Source organism: Heliangelus exortis, chromosome 14 (assembly GCF_036169615.1).
Source record: "Heliangelus exortis chromosome 14, bHelExo1.hap1, whole genome shotgun sequence".
NCBI classification, from domain to species: Eukaryota; Metazoa; Chordata; class Aves; order Apodiformes; family Trochilidae; genus Heliangelus; species Heliangelus exortis.
Window position 1 is genome coordinate 11521442 of NC_092435.1, and position 22035 is coordinate 11543476.

At 48.9% G+C, this 22035-nt stretch overlaps 1 protein-coding gene across 1 annotated transcript; it reads right to left on the reverse strand.

The window, feature by feature from the left end:
- Window positions 1-1463: 1463 nt before the first annotated feature.
- Window positions 1464-8223, reverse strand: TBX22 (T-box transcription factor 22). Its single transcript, XM_071757394.1, has 8 exons — window positions 7869-8223; window positions 7619-7742; window positions 7302-7403; window positions 6873-7047; window positions 6496-6660; window positions 6157-6221; window positions 5985-6070; window positions 1464-3288 (listed from the first exon to the last, which is right to left on the reverse strand). The coding sequence occupies exons 1-8, from the start codon at window positions 8002-8004 to the stop codon at window positions 2675-2677; spliced, it is 1467 nt and encodes a 488-aa protein (XP_071613495.1). The 5' UTR covers window positions 8005-8223; the 3' UTR covers window positions 1464-2674.
- Between the last annotated feature and the right edge of the window lie 13812 nt (window positions 8224-22035).

Sequence of the window (22035 nt, forward strand, 5' to 3'; positions counted from 1 at the left end):
TTTTAAATCAGCCTCCTGGTGTCTGAGCACAGAGCCCAACCCATGGCCCCGTGTCGAGTGAGGACGCAGCCCCCTTGGTTTCTTTGCCAAGGGCTGTAAACAGGAGCAGATATTATACCATAGAGATATATTTATATGTATTATACCCTATATATATTATTTAATGTATGGTATCACATATTATATCAAATATATAGTTTTTAATCTAATATATATAGTCCTGAGTAGCTTCGGACTCTTGTTGGTAAAGACCAACAAGGCAACTAATAGCTCAGCTTGGTCATCAATTTTAATCTTTAAAAAAAAGAACCTGAATATTTTCTCCCTGTTTCCACTTAAAACCAGATTCCTAATACTGGGTTTGTCTTTATATACCCCTCATAAATCTAAAGAACTGTGAACTTCCAGAGGTTCTCAAACCACATTAATGGGACCAGGTAACATTTGTGTATTAAATGTGTTGTCAGCATGGCCCAGGGGAAGTATTGACCTCAAGTCCCCCAGTTTCACATTTAATTCATGTGCTGCTGGGGTTGGAGCTTCTTGCCAAAAGGCAGAGAAAAAACCAGGAGCTCTGGGAAGCCCCATTCCTGTTTGTCACCTTGCTCTGAGTGGGAATCAGGAGGGTGGCTGGAGCTGGGGGGATTTATCTGATCCCTGTTTAAACATCTGTAAGATTCTCTGTGCTGGAAACATCCATTCCAGGCATTATCAGGCAACTTTTTAACTAGACAAACACTGATCTGTTGGATCACCAGCCGGAAACTCCGGAATATTTTAGGCAACCACAGACATTTGGAAAATTGGAAGTTACCCATTGCATCCACCCACAAATCCGTGACCGATGGGGAAGAACCTTCCAGCTCCCCCCAAAACAGCACGAGGGGGGTGGTGCTTGGTCCCTCCTCCCCTGGGGAGCAGAGATCTGCAGGGATTTCTTTGCAGGGACCTGTCCCAGAACTTGGCTGTGATAAGGGACAGCTTGGAAATAAGGACTCCCCAGTGAAAAAAATAAATTTTGTTTTTAAATAAAAATAGTGAGATAAACTGCTAAGAAATGGCCCAAGAAAGCAGAGTTGCTCATTTTGAGAGTGGTACAGCCCATTTAGCAAGCAGGGCCCACTGCTCCATCCTGGTGTCACCAGGAACTCTGCAGACACTCCAGCCAAGGAAATTAAAAAAGTCTCATGGGATTAAAATTGTGACTTTTTTTTTTTAATTATTATTATTATTTTAACAGCTTTTGACGATGCCTTTGTTGTCTGTTATGGATGGAAATAAATCCAGGACTCTGGAAGCAGTTTTGATCCTTCAGCTTGTGCTCAGTTCCTATACAGTGCTGGGTTGTGTTTGTAAGTACAGGATTCTCTTATTTTCATCCCAAAACGTGGCTGGGTAGGTCAAGCACGATTTTCATATCTCTGTCATGTATCAAGGAATAAAAATTGGCTTCAGGGAGGGAGTGAGCATCAATCAAATAGGAAAATCTGTGCCCCAATTTATTGCGAGTTACATTGTGCCCTTGGGAGCTAGAAATTATTTACAGGAATAACAAGAATATCCACAGGTTATAATAAAACAAACAAACAAACATAAAACTTTAGGAAGGGATTGAAAGTTTCATGCTTTGAAATGACAGCTTTACAGAGCTGTAATTCTCTGGAAAGGGTTTGTGTCCTCCAGGAGACAGAGCCAGGAGCATCATTGCCCCTTCCCTGGGACCCAGGCTGATAGATGCAGTCCCAGGGGCATCCTTTGTGTCCCTCAGGCCTGGAAGCACTGGGCAGGAGAGGTGTCCTGCAGGGCTCCTGGAGCTGCTCCATCCCACACAGCCTTCTGAGACGTATCCATCATATTCCCCCAGTGTGGATCCAGCTCACCACGAGGGAGAAGGGGGACTCCTCATCCCCTGTTCCTTCCCACCACGTTGTCAGTGCTCTTCACCACCACGTCTTGGAGACCTCTGGAAGCAGGAGCACGGGGAGAAAGGCTCTTGGGACAGCCCTGCACTGGGATCCACTGCCTCACCCCAAAAGGTAGGAACACATCTGGTTTTTTACCTCATTTTTCTTTACCGTGGCAGCAGGTACTTGGTTTTACATGCCAGCTCTGAGAACAGAATTGTCTGGGTCCTGGAGCAACAGAGCACTTCCAGGTCATTAATTAGGACCTGTTAAAGCCAAGGGAACTTGAGAACATGCTCAAGGACTTAGGCAAACACAGCTCCTTTGCTGACTCAAGGTCTCACCCAGTCCCTTTGAGATCAGTGGAAATACTCGAGCAGGGTGAGCAGGAGCTCACCAGAGCTTGGAGGGCTAGAGAGTTTCAGGAAAACGTATTTGTAGCACTGGATTATGTCTGCATTTGGGCTTCGGAGTGCAAATATGAAAAAAAAAAAAATGGTGACTGCACAGTTTGCTCTTAACCTACAACCACAACACAAACCTCAACCAGCAGGAATCACCTTGCTGTGGGTCACCTCAAACCCTCCAGGCTCCCCCATCCTCCTCCCTCCCAACACCTCTGCCCACAATAAAACAAATTTGAAGGCCTTGACAGAACGTGAAGCCCCTCTGTGAAGGGGCTCAGAGTCAGTGAGCATCAAGCCCTTGGGTGGGAGGGGAGGAAAAGCTTGGTTTCCATAGCAACCATTAACAACCAGCAGGTAATTCCACTACAGGCAATGGTTGATGGTTGGGTGCCAGTTCGAGTGGTGACATCTGCCCTCCCTCAAAGCAGCTGGGGTGCTGTCCCCCCCTTTGGAGTGGGGGCTCACCCCACTCACCAGTCTGGATGGGAGGGAGAAGTTGTAGCCATACAAGCCATAGGGGGGATGTAGGGAACAGTTAAGTGCTTCCCGAGCCACGGGGCTCGATGGGAAAATGTTTCCAGATGCATGTAATCCATACAGCACTGGGCCAGCAGGACTGGGGACTTGCAGACACTGCCCAGTTAAGTCTTCAGCTTTGGCATTCTTCAGGTTGGTGATGCCCAGGGAAGAGAGTTTTGGCACGTCCACCATGAAGTGGGGGAGGAGGTGTGGGTTGGTGCCTCCCAGCTTCTCCTGGCTGGGGAAGAGGAGGGATTGTTGTCTGAAGAAGCTGGTGGGACAAATCTTGTAGTAGAGGGGCAGGTTGAGGTGGTGCAGGTAGGGCTCGGGGCACGCCACGCCGATGCTGCTGGCTGACAAGTGAAGGGTTGGAGGTGAGCAGGATGGAGAGAGCAGGGGGTTGAGAGGAGAGGGGGTCCCACCACTGGAGGTCACAGGAGAAGAGCTGGAGCTCCCACCTGAAAACAAAGAGACAGGAATGGGCCAGGCTGGGCAAGGCTGGTGCTGGCAGCTGAGGAACCCATAGAAAGCCTCTGAAAAACCCTCTCCTGGAAAATGGGGAGATCTGTCTATAATTATTTGTTGTTATCACTTGGCACTTGTCTAGGACTGCTCTTCCCACATGTCTAATCCCATTTATTTTACCAGGACAACCTTGAGGTTCAGCTCCACACATCCAGGTGCTCTCCAGGTCTGTGCCTCACTGGATGACCACGAATCTTCCCCTGTTAGACATTCACCAGTTTCCTTATTTTTTGGTGCAAATTACAGGCAGTTTCCCCCCCACTCCCTCCTTGTATAAAAGAACAAAAAAAATGTATTCAGCCTGATGGTGAAGTGTTTGGGTTTGGGGTTTTTTTTTGTACTTTCCTGCTCGCAAATGAACTCATTCTCCTTGGCTTCCCAGGCAATTTGAAACACATCCTTGAAAATGAGAAGCCTCTCCAGAAATTTAAAATGCACGTGGCATTTTGACATCTTCCCTTCCCAAAGAGATCAATGAACACTTTCATAATTCACCAGGCTTGTTTCACCCAGGGAAGGGTGGGTGGAACCTCCCTGCTCCGCAGCAACATCAGGAACAAAAACTGCTCTGGGGTGGGGATGGTGCTCGGGAGCTGCTGGTCCTGGTGCTCAACAGATGCTGCTTTCAGCAAACACCATTCAAGAGCTGGATGTCTCTGCTGCACATTCATTATTACCACATTCTTCCAGAGAGCTGTGGGGGGGGTTTTTTCCCCCCTCCCCTTTTATTTTAATTTCTTACCAAAGTGGCTGGGAAAGGAAGGAGGGGAACGTGCATCTGTTTTAGCTCTCTATTTTTCTCTAAACACCTTCAATTCCAATTAATATTATCTATCCAATTAATATTATCTGGCTAGGCTTGACATATGAGCAGTGACACAGAATTAACCCTTTAACCAAGCCATATCTGCTCATGTCCCCAACCTTTAAAAAAAAAAAAAATAAAAAGCACATTTTTTTTGGGTGTGCTGCAGATTAATTCTGCAAACTCCCAGCAAATGAAGTGTTGGGCAATTTATTCACAGGAATCCTGGAATGTTTTACAGCTCGGGCGTCTCCCCCCTTCCCCGTGGGTGACATCAGCAGGACAGGGAGCTGCTCCTCTCCTGATGTCCTCTCAGGACTTTGTCATGGAAAATGCTGGGGCTGAGCCCATGTACGTGAGTCTGAGCACCTCATGCTCTTTGCAATTTCTATCCAGCTTAAAAAGCCCGAGTTTCTGGCTAATTCTTTCTTCAGAGTGTTGATCATTATTTCTTTTAATTTATCTCCTAGGCTCCTGGGCTTCGGGATTTCTGTTTTTCAGCTTTATAAATAGTTTTATCAGTAGTAGAAGTGGAGATTTTGTGATATTCAGATTGGTCCCGAAAATTAAGTCTGAAGGAAAATGCCAACTACCTTAAGCCTAGCAAAAAAAAAAAAAAAAAAAAAAAAAGTAAGAAAATAAAAATAAGTCCCAGGAAGCCTTAATATTTTAGCATCTGTACAGTAAGAATTTCAATTGCTGTTCTCTCATTCCCATCACAGCCCATCCAGCAGCTTCTCACCCCGGTTCTGCAGCTTGCAAAAAGGGTTTGAAAGGGGCTCTTTTGTGTAAGGTCTTTTCTAAATTAAAATTAATATTACTACTACTACTAATAATAATATCTAGTTCTTTTTACAACCTGGTAACCCCCTTATTTTCTCCTGAGCCTCGCTGGTTTGGTTTTTTGGTTTTTTTTTGGGTTTTTTGGTGTTTTTTTTTTTTTGTATGTCTGCTTTTCTCCGCCTGCACAGCGAGGATTTGTGCCGTGATTTCTGCAGGAATTCTCTGCAGAGATGGGAATGATTTGGTGCACCCCGATACTTTGAAGAGTTCCTGACATAAATCGGCGACTTTAACCTCAAACCGGAACCCTTCAGCATGCAAATGCTCAGTTAATTTTCCCCCTCGGCAGGAGAAATTAACAGTTTTCAAATAATACTTCAAAAAAACCTTTTTGTTTTGGTTTGGGTTTTCTGTTTGGTTGTTTGTCGTGGCAAAGGGCTGGAAGTGAGCGCTGGGCGTTTGTCGGGAGGAGGGAGATCGTTTGCACTTAAAACGTTTCCCTCTTCCTTGCGTTTCTGCGGAGTTCTGTGGGACTGCTCCATCCCAAAGAGCAAATAATCTTATTTTCCCTGGCAGAAAGCATTTGGTCGCCCCGACGGATCCGGCTGCAGGAGGCACGGCCGGTCCTCAGCATCCCAGTTTCAGCGAATATTCTCAAACGGGTTGGAAACAATTAGTGTAACAGGATCAAAGCCGGCACAACCCAGCTCTAAATTACCCTCCTGCCTACTCAATTTTTTTTTTCCCCCCAGATCATCTCAACCTGATTGCTGCGGGGATGAAGACAGACCGCGCCGTCACCCTTCTCTTCCCGAATCCTCAAATCGATTTTAACCGAAGTTTTTGCCCCAGACACGTGGATTTGGCTTCCCGCAACCTTCGGGTGGCCGCAGGTTCGTTTTCTGCACCCAACTCAACATATTAATGGTTAAAAAGCCCCGAATCCCCCTCTCGCAGGGACCTCCGGGAGTGCGGCCGCTGCGCAGCCCCGACGCCGGGGGGGAGAGACGGGATGGGGAAAAGGCAGCGAACGGGACTTACCCTGTCTGTCTGCGCCGAAAGCCTTGAAATCCAGGGCGAGGGGGGGCCGCCACGGGTAGGTCTCCAGGAGCCCATCCAGAACCCCCCTGCAGGGTGGGGGAGATGGGGCTGAGCGCGGCGGGGGAACCGGCGGGACCGGCGGGGCGGGCGGGGGGGCAGCCCCGGCCCTTACCTGTTCCTCCCGGGGTCCCGAAAACCTTTGGCGAAGGGATTCCTGTCGATCTTCAGCTTCGTGATCTGGAGGAAGGGGGAACGAAAGAGGCTGTCGGGTTGGACCTGCACCGGGGCTGTCCGTCCCCTCAGTACCAGCGGGGCTCCCCATTTCCCCTACCAGCCGGTACTGGTTGGACTCCTCATCTCCCCCGTTATCGTCGGGGATCTTAATCACCCCACTACCCCTTGCTGCCGTTCGGGCTCTCCATCCCCCCCGTGCCATCGGGGTTCTCCATCCCTCGCCCTGCCGGTACCGTCGGGGCTCTCCAGCCTCCTGCTCCCCCTAGCCCCAGGATACCTGCTGGTTCTGGTAGGCAGTCACGGTGGTGAATTCGGTCTCCTGGAAGGAAAAGGTCTGCACCCCCTCGGCCGGGAGCGACTGGATCTGCGCTAGATCGAAGCGAGAATCCTGGGCGATAACGTGGACGCGGGGCTTGTACTTGTGCATGGATTGCAGGATGATCTGTGCGGAGGGAGAGGAAAGCTGAGCCGCCCCCTACCCCCTCGAGGGAGAGAAGGACAAGAAGAAAACCCCATGGAAGTCGGGTGGGACCCAGCCCTGAGCCCTCAGCCCAGGGTGGAGAGGGACCATCCAGCCGCACCGTAAGTGCTGCCCCCCGGGGTGATGCTCTGACCCGTTCCCGGAACCCCCCGATGGGTCCACCCCACGCTTACGTGTCCCTTGTCGTCCATCTCGTTGTTGGTGAGCTTCACCCGGTCGAAGCTGATGATTTGCCTCATCCAGGTCTCCCCAGAGCAGGGGGAGTCGGGGTGGATGTAGAGCCGGGGGGTGATGCAGGAATGATCCGTGTTCCCTGCCACCATCCACTGCGAGCTGTGATAGACGTACCTGACCCGGGCCGGGCCGTGGTCAGGCTGCGGAGAGCCCTCCCCATGCCCATCCACACCTATAGAATCTATAGGTAGTCCCCGTGCCCCCCCGCCTCACACGTCTGCACCCCCGTGTTCACAGACATCGGTGGAGATGGGACCCAGGAAGGCGCGGGGTCCGAGCACCCATCCCGACAGAGGGGTCCCGCGGGGGCCTGGGGGTAGGTGGGTGGCAGTCCCGTGTCTGTGTGCGTGTGTGTGTCCCCGCGGTACCTGTATCTCTTGGAGTCCACCGGCACGACGTCGATGGCGATGTAGTATTGCTTGAGAGGCTCCAGCCCCTTCACCTTCACCCTGACCGAGGGGAACATCCTCCTGAGGGCAGAGGGGAAGGGGATAGAAAAAAAAAATCTAAAGGGACATGGGGAAGTAAAAAAAAAATAAAATCAAACTCTATAAAAATAGCGGAAAAAAAAAAAGACAAAGAAAAGAAAATAACGGGAGATACCCTAAAGTAAAAAGAAAATGACAGAGAAAAATAGGAGAAAAAAAAACCAAACGAAGGGCAGAAGGAAGGGGGCAGGCGGTACCTGCCGGCCTTGGTGATGATCATCTCGGTGCCGATCTCATGGAATCTCCTCCAGAGCTCGGAGCCCTGCAGCTCCAGCTGCACCCCCGCCGACCGGCTCTCCGCGCCCGCCTTGGGCCGCTTCTCTGCGGGGACGAGAAACGGGAGGGGACGATCGGGAGGCTGCGAGGACAAGGCGGGGGAGGCGACCCTCACCTCGAACCCCGAGGATCCCCTCCGGGGCTACCAACCCTCCTCTTCGGGCTACCAACCCGCCTCCGGGGCTCTGCGGCTCTGCCTGCAGCCGGCCCCGGGCTCCTCTTCGCGACCATCCGGCACTTTCCTCTTGGTCGAGGGTCCCACCAGGGATTCCACGGAAAAGGCGTGAGCCCGGGAGCTGAGCGCCATCCCCCCGCCAAGGTCGGGGTCCCCCCCGGGTGGTTGCGGGGTTCAGGCGGGCGGTGGGGGCTCCATCCCGGCCGGGACTCAGCGACCCTCGCCCGGCAGCCACCCGGCTCCCGTCGGGGGGCAGCGGCCACGGCGGGATCCTCTTGCATCCAACTGAGTCAATAGACGGCTGCAGCCTCCACTGTTTGTTTTGGAAACTGGTGGGAGCATAAGAAACATTGAGTGACATTTCATAGGAGTAACGGGGAAGGGGGGGGGGGGGGAGGGGGGGGGAAAAGGAGCGGGAGGGGTGGGGAGGGAGGGGAAGAGCGGGGGAAGAGGAGCCGGCCCCGTCTAGGATCAATAAAAGAGTTACTGTTCTCCATTAAATTGTAAAACTCAAAGAAATTTGACATAATTGCACACTAGGGGCCACTTTTCCAACAAAAGTGCAAATAACGTTTAACCAGAACCAGCACAAAAGGAAAAGGGGGAAAGGAAAAAAAAAAAAAGAAAGAAAGAAAAAGAAAGGAAAAAAAAAAAAAAAGGGGGTGGTGGTGGGGAGAAAAAGAGGGGAAAAAAAGAGGTAAAAAGGAAAAAAGGAGGGGAGGAAAGGAGGGCTAAAAGAGGTAGCCGTTCCTGTGCTGCGAGCCGCGGGGCTGGGGCTTGGGGGGGAGAGGGGGGCTTTACCCGGGGCTCCTCCGGTGTCCCCCGCGGTGTCACCCCCGGCTTGTCACCACCCCGGACAGGGATCGCGGCACGTCCCCCTCTTTTGATGTGTTTCTTTTTTTATTTGTTTGTTTGTTTGTTGCTTGTCTTTTTATTTATTTATTTTTCCCCCCAAAAGACAGCAGCCTCGCCCGCCCGGCATCACCCCTGGGGGTTTTCCAAGGCTCCTCTTCAAAGCGCGTCCCCGCAGCGGCAGCTGCGCTGAATTAGGGGCAGAAAACCCAGTTTTCCAGTCATGAAGGGCCGGAGGGAGGATGCTCCGAGCCGGGGAAGGTGGTGGGGGGGTGAAGTCCCGCAGGTGCGCAGGGAAGGGGCTGCGCTGTAATTTTCACCTCCTCCCCACCGTGCAAAGGCTTAAAGGCACCGCGCGGATGTATTTTCCATTTCCGGAACACTAGAAGCCGTTCTGGGGCTCTGTCTCTCTCTCTCTCTTTTTTATTTTATTTTATTTTTATTTTTTGTGGGGAATAATGGTACTCACGCTGAGCAGGGGGGTGTCTGCCTCCCCCACCCATCCCCAGCGCACCCCTTGCCCCTGTGCCCACTGGGGTGGATGAGCCTTAACAAAAAAAAAAAAAAAGTGGAAAGGGATAAAATTCCCAGGTCAGCTGAGAGAGCAGGTTAAGGTAAGTGTGTGTTGGGGTGCTGCAGGATCTGCCACGGGGCCTTGTGGCTGTGGGGTTGGGGTTCAGAGCTGCCAGGGGAGCGCTGGTTTATTCCAATGTTTCCCTTTTATGGATTTCTTGCTTTATTTTGTTGGGTCTCTGCTCTGGTGCACACATTTCCTCCCAGCCTTGGGCAGGCAGCAGGGTGGAAACTGAGCTGGCTTTGTAGGACAACCCAAACCAAATGCCAGCATGGCAAAATTGGTGACAAATTAATGTCTTAAATATCCCATACTCACACAACAGTTTTCACATCCTCATCCCAAGGATGCTCCTTGCTCAGCCTTGCACATTGATGCTCATTTATAAATTATTTATATTTATAACCATTTTTTACACCCACTTCTTCCCCAAACTCCTGGCATACCTTGCTGGGATGGGGGTTTGGCTGAGGAAGAGACCTTGGAGGTGGGAAACGGGTGCAGGTTCAGAGCTCAACATCCAGCTTGGGGCACCTGGTTGGGAGGAGGCAGTTTTTCTGGCTGCTGCATTTTCCCCGTGTATACAGCCCTGCTGTCAGCTCTGATTTGGACCTTGCCTGCAGCCTGGTTTGGGAGTGGAAATTTAACTTCTCTGCAAAATGGGGCTCTGGAAGGTCCAGCTGAGCTCCTGCCCCCCTCGTGGTAGAAATCACACAAATGTTGTTCCTAATGGCAGCTGGGACAGTTGCAGAGGAGCTAGAAAATAACTGTATGGGAGGAGGATGTTGCTCAGATTTCCTTCCCAAGGCTTTGGCAGAGCTGTGTGTACCTGGGGTTATGCAGGAGGAGTCAGCCCTGACCCTGGGGGGAATGCAGGCATCTCCTAACACAGCCTTCAGAAAAGCTGGTGGTTATTAACTTTTGATTTAACTTTTACTGAGGGCAACAGTACTTAATCTTCCTCCACAGAGTGTCTCAGACTCCAAAGACCATCAATGTTCTATCATAACCTGGACTCCATGGTGGGTTGGTCCCCATGGTGCTCCAGCATCCTTCAAAACCCCAGCCCCTGGTGATGTGGTTGAAGCCACGTTCAGATGCCCCCACCCAACATCTCCAGGGGATGGGTGCCTGACCCACTTTGGGGTATTTTTTTGGGGGGATGTTGTCCCACAGCCCCCCCCATGTACTGGAGTGAGGAAGGGATGGAAAACAGGGCAGGGGAGGATATTTCGGGGGTTTATTTCACCCTGCCCTTGCCCCCAGGCCAACCCCTGCAGATCTTTGTTTCTTCTTACCAAGAGACATGAAACAAACCTCATCAACATGTTGATAATTATAAGAGCATAAGCTCATGGGTTAAAAGCCAGGTGAGCAGCAGGTCCTTCCTGGGGCCTGGCACGGTGCTCCCCTGAGCTGATGGAAGCCAGCTGAAGCCATGGAGTGTGAACCTTTATCTCTGCTGACATGACATATTATTAAAAAGTATTTTGAGTAATCTTTTATTTCCTTTGCCTTGCAACACATTTTGAGAACTTGGCCAGGGATCAACCGACCCTTTTTTTAATTTCCTACAAGGAAAAAAAAAAAACCCCAAAATAAAATCCGATTGAGATGATATAATCAGGAACATTTTTGAGGGGTTAGGGTGAATTACTATGTCAGAGGAGGGTTTTCAGGGGACTTGGAGAGCTTTCATGTGTCAAAGACTGACTCAAACCCTTCTTGGGCTTTGTAATCTTATTGTCTTGACCAAATTATGCCACGGGATGTCACGAATTAAACCTCATCAGCAGACTGAGCAAATAATCATTTGGCAGAGAGCTCAGGATAGCTAACTCGATTTTCAAGCAAGTGCTATACAATATGCCAGCAATGTTTGCTTAACTTGAAAATGATCTTTTAATCCCACCCAGTAATCCACTCGAGCACCCAGCAAAGTCCCAGCCCCAGGCTCTGCTGCCCACTGCAGGGACAGGCTCCAGGACATTTAATTGTCCTCAAGCTGCTCTAGATTTTGCCAAGATTTATTTTGCATTTAGCAAAACAAAACAAACAAAGCAAGCTGAACCTGGCTCAGGGATAACCTTTTAATATCACCCACAATCAGTTATCCATCTAATATTTTCTCTTTTCTATCTGACATGGCCCAAGATTTATATAAAAGTTGGAATTACAAATGGGGGGCCAGGACATTTTCAGTTCTGGCATGGAGAAGCTGGAGGGATTGTTTGTTCTCTGCTGCATGGACCATTAGCAAATAATTAATTTCTTTTTCCAGATCCCAGCCTGTCTGCTTGTTGGAAATAGAAATGAAGAAGGACAAATCCAGTGGTGAAGAAATGTGAGCTCTAATATTCCAGTGGGCAAACAACAGCATTTCCTTGGAAGAAAAAAATGTAACTACTGCTTCAAGTGAGTCATTAGCTAATTACTTATTACTTATTAATGCATTAATATTTCTTTTTTGCTAAAACCCCAAAGTTTTAACCAAAACCTCCTGGAGAGTAAGGGAATCTTGGCAGGATACATCCCTGGTAGCTTATAGCAGCACTTGGGAGGTGGTTTTCCCTCACCTTCTCAAATGTCCCATCCCCCAGCAATGCTTTAATTTCATTCTCCACCTTCATTTCCCCAGAATGAACTTTGGAAACCCTCTGTTCTTCCACCCAAGCAAGGTGTGGTGTCCACTGTGGTACCTCCTGCAGCATCCCAGGCAGGAGGTGATGGAAAAACTCAGCCAGTCCTTGCTCTCAGCAACACCCCAAATGAATTTATTGGCAAAAAAGACAGATCTGGGGAAGGAATGGCCAGGTTGCAATGGTGGCCAGGCAGTATTGAAGCCTCTGTGCTGAATTAGTTAAAGATATATTAAAATAAATCTCTGTTTATTTGAAACCTCAAAAAAAAAGTTTTTCAAAAAAAAAAAAAAAAAAAAAAAAGGCTGTTGAAGGAATAGGATTAAACTTCAAGGAAATGATTCAGTGAAGTAAAACCGATCCAGACAGCATTTGGGGAGAGTCAAATCAAATTAGGGGACTGGGATCACTTCATGGGGATGGAGGGGTTGGTGGGGTTCCCCCTGACATCTGGGGAAGTTGAGGGATGGTTTGGACTGTCCACTGGTTGGTAGGGTGAGGGTGGGACCAGCATGTGTATCTCCAGGACCAAGATGTGACATGCCACCATGAGGACTTGTATCCCCATTTTTAAGGTTTTTAAGGTGACCTTTCCAAGCTCCTGCCTTTTGGCTGCGTGCAAAGTGTGAGAGCCAGAAGCTGCTCCATCACTTCTCCAACCATCTCCACCTGAAAAGCTCCTGCAAGCCAGACCATCCCACTGAGCAGCTTCCCCACCTTCATCATGGCTTCTCCAGAGCCAAAAAATATGACCAAGATCTGGCCCCTTCCCCTTCGAAGGAAAGGGGAAAATTCCTGCTGTGTTGAACTTTTCTCATAATACTTAAAGAAAATACTTCAAGAATGTGTAATAAGGGGGGATTTAGAGAGAGCAAAAATTAACCATGTGGACAAAGCAGAAAACCTTTAGAATGGCACCCAAGTGTATCCTGTCCTGCTTTAGGGAAGGGAAATGCTCCAGGGACAAGAGGGTGACCCGTCAGGAGCTTTGTCCCCAAGGCCACCCCTGCTCTTCCCCCACTGGAGAAGGGGGGAGGGAAGAACCCGAGGTCTCTGTTGAGCTGCCAGGGAAACCACACCGGAGAAGTGAAATTAAAAATAGTTCTGGGGAAGCTGATATTGAGTTATTCAATACTCCCAGGCAGCCCCAGGGCCGTGTTTCCTGCGCTCCCCTCTCGGCGCCGGGGCTGGGCAGGGTCTGGCCAGGGAGCATCCCAAGGGCTTGGGGAACCTTCTGAGGGTTTGTGAGCCCTTTGGAAGGCAGCAATCTGAGGGCAGGAAGTCTTTTTGGAGAGGAAGGTGATGCTATTTTTACAAAATGCAGCCTAATTTTGGGTTTGTTTTACTTTAAATAGTAACTGGGTACCTTGCAGCATCCCCTCGGTGCTGGTGGCCAGGAGGAAGGTCCTGTGGTGGCTCTTGAAATAGCAGGTTTATTTAATGCTGATGCAGAAATTGTAAGGTTTTGGGGCTTTCTTCTCCCTCACCAAATCCTGATGGCTGCAATAAACTTTGCTCCCTCCTTGGCAGGGGTCTGGAGAAGATGGGTCCAAACAAGCCATGATATTTTATCCCCAGCCCCACCAGTTCTGGCCCAGATGCTTTTCCAATTGCTTGGTTTCAACTGATGCCTTTCCACCACTGACATCTCTGCACCACCAGCACTTTGCAGGAAGATTCAGCCCCAAGACAGGTCCAAGACTTTTCCTTCCCTGCCTGGAAAGAGAAACTTCAATTCTGGCCTTAAACCGAGCCCACACCTGGAAGGGATTGACCGGCTGTGGGGAAACACAGCTTTGTTTGGCTGTCCCATCCACGTTCATCAGTGCTAATTCTTGCCACAAGTGCCAACAGAGAGGGCTGAGAATAAAAGTTTTAATGTCTTGAGGAGAAGGGGCAGTAAATGGAGAGGTGTGCAAGGAAGCACCAAGGTTTTGGAGCTGTTGGCAGGGGCTTTGGCGAAGGAAACGGCTTTTGAAACGAAAAAGATAAAAATCTTAATATTTGGTGAGATCTGCCAACCCAAATATCTGTCGGCAGAGAGGTAAAATAATAGCTTTAAAAACAAGGAAAAAGAATCACATGGAGTTTTCTGCTGAGGGTGATGTCACCCCCCCAGCCAGCTAAAGATTCTTTGGGTTTGTAATTCAAACCGCATGAACTCGCCGCGCGGAGTTGGGTGAAACTCTGCTTTCGTGTGGATCCTTCTAGGGGTGAGGGATATCACTTTCTGGATTTAATTTTCAAGTCATAAATAACTATGATTGACTCTCCACCCTGCCAAACAAGGACATGCAACCAGTGCCTCTGAATGCACAGGTGGGTCCTGCACAAACTCTGCCACAGGAGCCTGGGGCTGGTGTGGATGGGGCAGAAGAAGATCAGCTTGAGCTCAGCTGGTCAACAAGCTCCATCTTCATGAGGAATTTCAGCTCATGGAAGAGGAAAATCTCTCTCCACAGCATTATCTCCCTTCCCAAAGTTTCCTTCTGGCTGCACAGGGTCCCAGCGTGTGGGCTATAAATTATCCAGCAAAAAACTCCACAACCCCAGCCATCTTTTTCAATAAGGGAAGAAGAAAACCATGCAGTGATTTAATACATGAAAATGGTCCAGCCTATGGCTTCCTCTTGGTTACAAACGTGGACAGTCCTGCTGAGACCCCAGAACCACTCCAAACCATCCCAATTAGCACATAACCATCTGGCCTGCTGGCTCAACACCTCCCGTGGCCATAAATTCAAATCCCAGCAAAGATTTGCAGGGGATTTGCTCCACCAAATGAGCTTTGTCCTTCGAGTAATGGAAAAACAAGGTGAGGTGGAGAAGTCTGGTGGGAGAGCTGGGAAGTGGAGCTGGCTCTGGCCAAGCATCTGCTGGGGAACAAGGAACAAGGAGAGTCCCTCTTCCTGGCTTTTGGTGCCTTATCCCATGGCTGGAGTCTCCCAAGTCCTGACCCCCCAGCTCTGCACCAGCCCCACAGCTTTTCTCCACCAGCATCCTCTGTCCCAGCACCAAGGCTCTGTGGACACTCTTGGGGTTCCCCGGAGCCATCGTGGACCTGGACCAACATTTACCAGCTGGAATTTTCTTTCCAAGGTCTCTGGGACCAAAGTGAGCCAAGCCTTTGGTGCTAAAGGAACAATCTTCCCATCTGAATCATAAAATCCTCCACTCCAGCTGGGCTTTTTATGACCTGCAAAGAGTTTCTCCACCCTTAGTTGGAGCCCACGCTGCAGAATGGGGAGATCTGGAGGGAACAAAAGGGTTTTCCTTGTCTGTGCAACACATCGAGCTCAGCTTCTCTCTGTATTTATATATAGATTTTTTTAAAGATAGACTGCAATTTAAAATTAGGAGGATGGGGATAATCTCACTGAGGAGCCTTGTCAGGAGGCAGAAACAGCCCTGAAATCCTCACAGCCCCTGAGCCTCTGGGCACCACGACCCCAGGAACTCCAATGGGTCCCTTGCCCTGGAGCATCTGCTCCATTAATACTTTCATTAACACCCCCTGGTAGAGTTCTGGTGATAGCTCACCCACCACAAAATTGCCTCTTCCCAGCCTTTAAGAACTATCAGATTCTGCCTCTGCAGCAAATTTTATGCCCCAAAAAAGTTGTGTATTTTTTGCTCACCTGGTTGTGTTTGGGGTGATTTTATGTCATGGGTGCTCAGGTCTGTCTGTGCCCATCAGCTACTGGAGTAAAAATCAGCAGAAATGCCCTGTGGAGAACCTGCTGGCCATTTGACAGTGAAATATAACTGGTAATTCATTAACAAGATGGTGTTTGGAGGTTTAAGACTGAGCATGGCATTAAAGCAAGTCCCAGGGCAGGTTCTGCTTCTCCTCCAAAGGCAGAGAAGGGTTGGATGGCTCCTGAATTGCCTGGAAAAGGGGTTTGGGTTGGGAAAAAAAAAACCCTTTTGAAAAATGCCTCCTCCCCCATGCCCTGCACCATCCATGACAAGGGGGCTGTTTTAATCAAGATGCCAAAGAATTTCCCAAGAGCAGACAGCCCCAGGAGATGCTCCAGGATGGTCAGAGCCCTCTGCAAAAGTCACAGCCCTTGGGCTCCCACACCTTGAATTTATTTTTCCCTCCAATATTCCACCTCCTGGGATGGACAGACCCTGGGGCAGAAAGCACACGTTGGGCAGGGGAGTTTGTGTGAGTGTCAGGGCTATCTTTTTTTATCTGTTATTTTTTTAGTTGGTTTTAATCTATATTTTTATCTGTATTTTTATCTGTAATTTTAATGTTTTTATTTCTGCCTGCAGGGGGGCAGGAAGGACTCAAATGTGGTTTATTCCTTGTGTTTTCAGGAGGGGTTTTCTTAGCATCACTCACCTGGCACTACCTTCCTCCCAGCATCTCCAGTGCTCAGAGCTGGAGCATCCCATTGAGAAGAAGGGCTCAGGAGATGCTGGCAGAGGGGAACCCTCCTGCTTCCCAGAGCTCAGTTCTCTGTAGCTGATGAATCCCAGCTGGATGGGAGAGATCCTGTCCCTGTCTGAAGGACTGGATGCACCTCGCCCTGCCTGGCCTGGCTCAATGTGGTTCCCATTCCTGGAGTCTGGAGGTAAGAGTGTTGAAAAATGAGTTGTCCTCTACTTGTTAGAAGGCAAGGTAGAGCCATGAGGCATGGAGTGAATCCAGGCTCCAGCAGATCCTAGGGAATCAATATTCAAATGGCAACACTGGGGTGTTTTGGTTTTTTTTTTTCCTCCTTGTAATTTATATCAACAATTAAAAGCAAATAGGAGGATTAAAAAATTAATGTTAAGAAAAATCAGCCTCCATGGCCGGAAAATTAAGTTTCAATGATAGAAAAGAGGGGATGAGATGGGGGTGGGGGGAACAGAGGGCTGAGTGCTGGGGAAAGGACAAGCAAAGCTTCCAAATCTCTGCCTGTCAGTGCACAGGCAAACTCACCCAGGATGGAAAACAACCCCAGGGTGTTCACTGTCCCCCCAAAAATCAGGGACACGTTGGGAATCATTTACAAGACAAAAAAAAACCCCTTAATAGCTCAAGCAATCCATTCAAGAAATAATATGAAATCCCTTCCAGGCCAGGGAGAGCTGCAGACCTCAGGCTGGGATTTCCCACTTGCTGGGGCTGCTGCAGAGCTCTGGGCCAGTTCCTCAGCCCTAAAGTTATGGGGAGTTTGAGGTTTAAAAGAAAAGACAAAAAGTGAAATTAAAAACCTGGAACGCTTTCTGGCTCCACTGGCATCTCAGATCCCTGTAACCAAACGTGGAGGCAGGGAAAGGAGATTTTATTTTTTTTTTCTTACTTTTAGCAGTTCATTTCCCTTCTCTTGGGCTGCTCCTCTGCATCCATAGCCAGGTCCTCCTCTCCCCTCCTGCTGGGGTTGAAAGCAAGGAGGGGACAGCTCTGGTGGTATTTTTTGTTAAAGGCAAAAGAAATTGGGGAAAACAAAACAAAAAAACAAGGGAGAATATGATACCTGTGATCTTTTCAATTAATATTTCCATTTGTATTCATATTTTTAATAAAGTGGCATTGCACGAAGCCTGCCTCATGCTTAGGAGAACGAACTGCAGAATGGGCTTGGTGTTAGAGCCCCATATTTATCATTTGTTTAATTATTTGCCTTTGTTTTTCTTCCATCAAGGTTGGTGGTGCCAAACTGCCCTTGGTGCACTTCTTGCACCTTTTGATTTCTCCAGCTCCAGAGGGATGTGGGTGGCAAAGCCTTTGTGCAGCATCAGTGACAAAATGCCATGGAGGGAGGGGTGAGCTCTGCAAGGTACATCTGTGGCTCTCATCCTCCAGTTGCCACCTCCCTGGTCTTCAAAGTTTCTGCAAATAATTATTAATAAGATTAAAACCAGCAGCTCATCCCAAATAACCTCACTGCTGGGAAAAAACCAACCAACCAAAAAAGCCTTTTTGCTTTCAAATTACCAAATTTATTTGGAAACAACCGATAGAGGGGGGGAGTATAATATATATTTTATATGGTATTAAAATAACACTATAAACAGTTTTTGGTGGCAACTTTGACTCATGCCAGGTGGAAATATTCTCCACTAGACCCAAGAGGTTACTCCAGAAGAAATCTAAATTCTTTCTGGTGTCCCAAACCTTCTGACATCAATGGGAGCTCATCCCTGCCTCCTGAGCAGCCAGGACTTGGCAGTGAAGGAACAAAGATAGGGAAAGTTGGCTCCTAGGCAGGACACCAAGAACAAATCAGCCAGCAGGAATTTGTCTGAGGGTGAAATATTTCTTACCCAGCTTGATAAAAGCCCTGCAGCCCCAGCAGGGGAGGAGGAGAGACTTTGCAATTAACCCCAGCTCAAAAACCCTGCTGCAAATGGAGAAGGATTTTAAATTCCATGTAAATCTTTTTTCTTCTTTTTTTTTTCTTTTTTTTTCTTTCTTTTTTTAAAGGCATATTGTTTTACATTTCTAATGTTGGTATCATCCAGCACTTTAAATCAAATTATAGCTGTATCAGGCTGCTTAACAATGTTTCTTTTTAATTAAGTTTACTAGTCCCACATGCATTAAAAAAAAAAAAAGAAAAAAAAAAAAGAAATTAAACAAACTTAATTAAATTACACGACAGGGGTTAGGTAAGACAGCAAAAAGCCCAGGAAGAATACAAAGACTGATAAATCCTTTTGGATATACTCACATTTTGCCCTTCTCTCAAACCCTGGAGCCTTGCAGCCAGCTGGATGGAGGTGGCATCCGAGCCACTCAGCACCCACAGCCCTCTTGCTTCTGGCATTTGCCTTTTTTTGTATATTTTAAAATCCTGTTTTCACAGAGAGCTTAAAGAGCCTGGAAAGCTCCTGGGGCAGCTGAGCATCACTGCATTCCCACTGATTTCCCTCCATGGTAGAGGCAGGAGCAGTGCATGGGCTGCAGGTGCCCACCCCAGGGACCAGCCTGCCAGGGCAGCCCCAGTGAGGGAGATCCAGTGGGTCCCTGGGAAGCAGCAGATATCTTGGGAACTTCAGGAATCTTCCCTGGGAGCCAGCATCCCTCCCTAGCAGGGTTCAGATTTAGTTTGTTCTAAAATCAAGGGATTTGTGGTGGTTTTTTGCTGTTCAAGAATTCCTTGTTTTCGCAGCAAGCAAAGGAGCTCGGGCTCTGCAGAAGCTTCCAAGAAAGGGGGGATTGCTTTTTAAAAGAGAAAATGTTAACAAAAAAAAAAAAAAACCAAAAAAAAACCAAAAACCGGGTGGGGGGCTGAGGGGAAAGGAGGTGAAATGGGGTTGGGCAGTGGTTGCATGTGCAGACCTGGAGGGATTTCTGCTTTTCTTGGCTTCTCTGACCACATCTCCTGCTCCAGGAGCTGGGCTGAGCTGCTGGGAGGACACTGGCAGCCAGGGCATCCCATCACCTGCATTTCCCTGGTGCCAACAGCACAAAAATAACCCAAGGGGCTCAGTGTGAAAGGGAAAAAGCTCCCTGAGATGACAGGAGCTGTTGCATCAGGGCAAGCCCTGGTGCTTGCACAGCACCTTTGAGACGCAGCCAAGAGCACGGGCCTGGATTTGCACCCTGGAGACCCCATGGGGAGTTTTATAGGGGTTAAAATGGAATAATTTCATAAGAGGAGAGCAAAGGAGCAAATCTCCCTCCTCTCCAGCCTCAAGGGAAGCCCAGTGATGGGAGCAGGTGGGTGTCACCCTGTGCTTGGCCACCTCAGAGCCTTTGCCATCCCCACCGGGACAAGCATCCGTCCCCTCTCGGTCCTCTCCGGAATTCCCTCTCCTCCCAGAGCTCTCCATCTGGGAGCTGGAAGGATGAAGTCAGCCCCGGAGTTGCTAAAGGCTGGAAATGATTTCACCAAGCTGCAATGCAGATGGATTAATTCCAGTACTGTAAAGTCAACATGGTTGAACACCGGCTACATCACAGCCTTCATTACTCTGCCCTGGATCAGGTTTTTGATGAAGTAATTTCCCTGGGGTTTAACACTTAGGAAAACATCCAGGCCTGTCCTTCTGGGGTTTGCCTGGGGAGAAGTGGCCTCTCCCCCCCCACCCCTTCCACCCCAGATTGGGCTTTATCAGTTGCACGTGGAGCCCTGCCAGGCAGAGGGGTCCCAAACGAGGCCCAGATGGGTCCCACCAGAGGCAGCATGGGCTGAGCTGTAGGGTGGATGGGATTCATACCACCCGGGATAGCATTCCCAGGCTGGGGCTCCAAAGGCAAGGAGACATGGGATGAGCATGGATGAGCCATCCCCTCCATCCTCCAGCACCAAGGAGACTCCCAGAGAGCTCAGCCTTGGAGTTTTTTGGCCACCAAGCTGCTCAGCATCCTGCTCAGCTTTCAGTTCCTGAGGCTCAGAGAGGCTTTGTGCAGAGCAGATGTTTGTTTGGTCGGGTTTTTTTGTTTTGTTTTAGCTCTGAATTGTAACTGAGTATTTGTCAGGTGCAATTTGCTTCCTGTGGTTCTGCAAAGATGACTGAGTTTTCCTGACCCAGCTCTGATCCCAGATCCTGAGAGATCTTCTGGCATCAGCCACCTTGCCCACAGCAGCTCTGCCTCCTTCAGGACTGAAGGGAAGATGCTTTAAAGGGCTAACGATGAGATCCTTCTGATCCAATATTAATCCATGCACCTCCAAAGTCCCTTTCTTCCCACAGCATCACATTGGGTGACACCATCCAGATCCTGGCTTCCTGGAAAAGGGAAGAAACTGCTTGTGGTCAGGTGGAACTGAAGCTGCTTTCAACCAGGAAAGTGAACTTTGGTTGCAATAAGTAAGCTCCAGGTTTTTCTCTGGCATCTCCTGATGCCACCTCTTTTGAATGTGGAGGGTGAGGTGTGAGCTGTGACACTGGGGAGGGGACAAATTCCTGCTTCTCAGCCAGCACCTTCCTGGAGCTTCTGAGCTGGCACCAATGAGCAAAACGACAGAAACCCAGAAAAATGTTGCAGTGCTGCTGTCAAGCACCGTGCTCACCTCCCCAGGACAGCACCTGGATGGGGCAGAAGCTTGGGGACAGCTGTGCCATGTGCCAAGGGTGTCCCCAGATGGTGGCAGCCGTGGTGGCAACAGCCACCAGGGTGATGGCACGGGATAGGGGGCCTGGCAGTGGGGTCTGGGGGGGACTTGGGGGTGCTGAGACCAGGGTTGGGAGCTGCAGACACTGGGCCTTGGGGGTGCTAAAAAAAAGGGTGCTAAAAAAAGAGGTTTGAGGGTGCTGGCCCCAGGGTTTGGGGCTGCTGAAGTTGAGTTTTGGGGGTGTTAAAAAAAAGGGGGTTAGGTGTGCTGAGTCCAGGGTGTGGGGCTGCTGACACTGGGATTTTGGGTGTTATGTTGGGGTTTGGAAAAGCTAAAAAAAAAAGAGGGATGGGGGTGCAAAAAGAAAAAAGGTTTGAGGGTGCTGGCCCCAGGGGTTGTGGGTGCTGCCAGTGAGGTTTGGGGGGGCTGGATCCCAAGCTTGGTCCAGGTTTTCAGGTGATGCTGAAGGCTGGGGAAGTTTCACACGAGCTTCCCCCAGCCCTGGGGAATGGAGGGAGCAAAGATGTCATTATAAATGTCTCCCTTTTCCTCTTTGCTGGTGAATTCTATTTCCTAGAGGATCCCGAAGCCAGCGTGTGCAGCCGAGAGGAAGCAGCACTGTGGTTGAGTTATTTTTAATGCTCACAAAAAAAAAAAAAAAGGAAAAAAAAAATTATTTCTCCCTGTTTTCTTTTGCGGGTGCTCTCCAGAGTGATAACGTGGAATTTCCTCTGAAACCAGAGCAGGGGGAAGGAAATTAATTTTCTTTTCTTTTCTTTCCTTTTTTTTTTTTTTTTTTTTTTATTTTCCATATAGAAAGTATTTTATATGCCTGAGTCCTGTAAGTTTTAAACTGAAATGTCCTGGAATAGGAACAGGACGTGAGCACTGCCCTTGATTCTTCTTTTCAGAGGAGGAGAAGCAGGGACAGACTTCAGGCTGGATTTGTTTCTCTGCATCTTCAGTTTTACTGGAAAACCAAACCAAACAATCAAATTAATTAATGTTCCTGAAATATAAATGGGAAATCTTTGCCTCTAAAAGCTGGTGGCTGTGTGGGCTGGTTTAATTCCAGTTAGAATTGAATTCACATTTT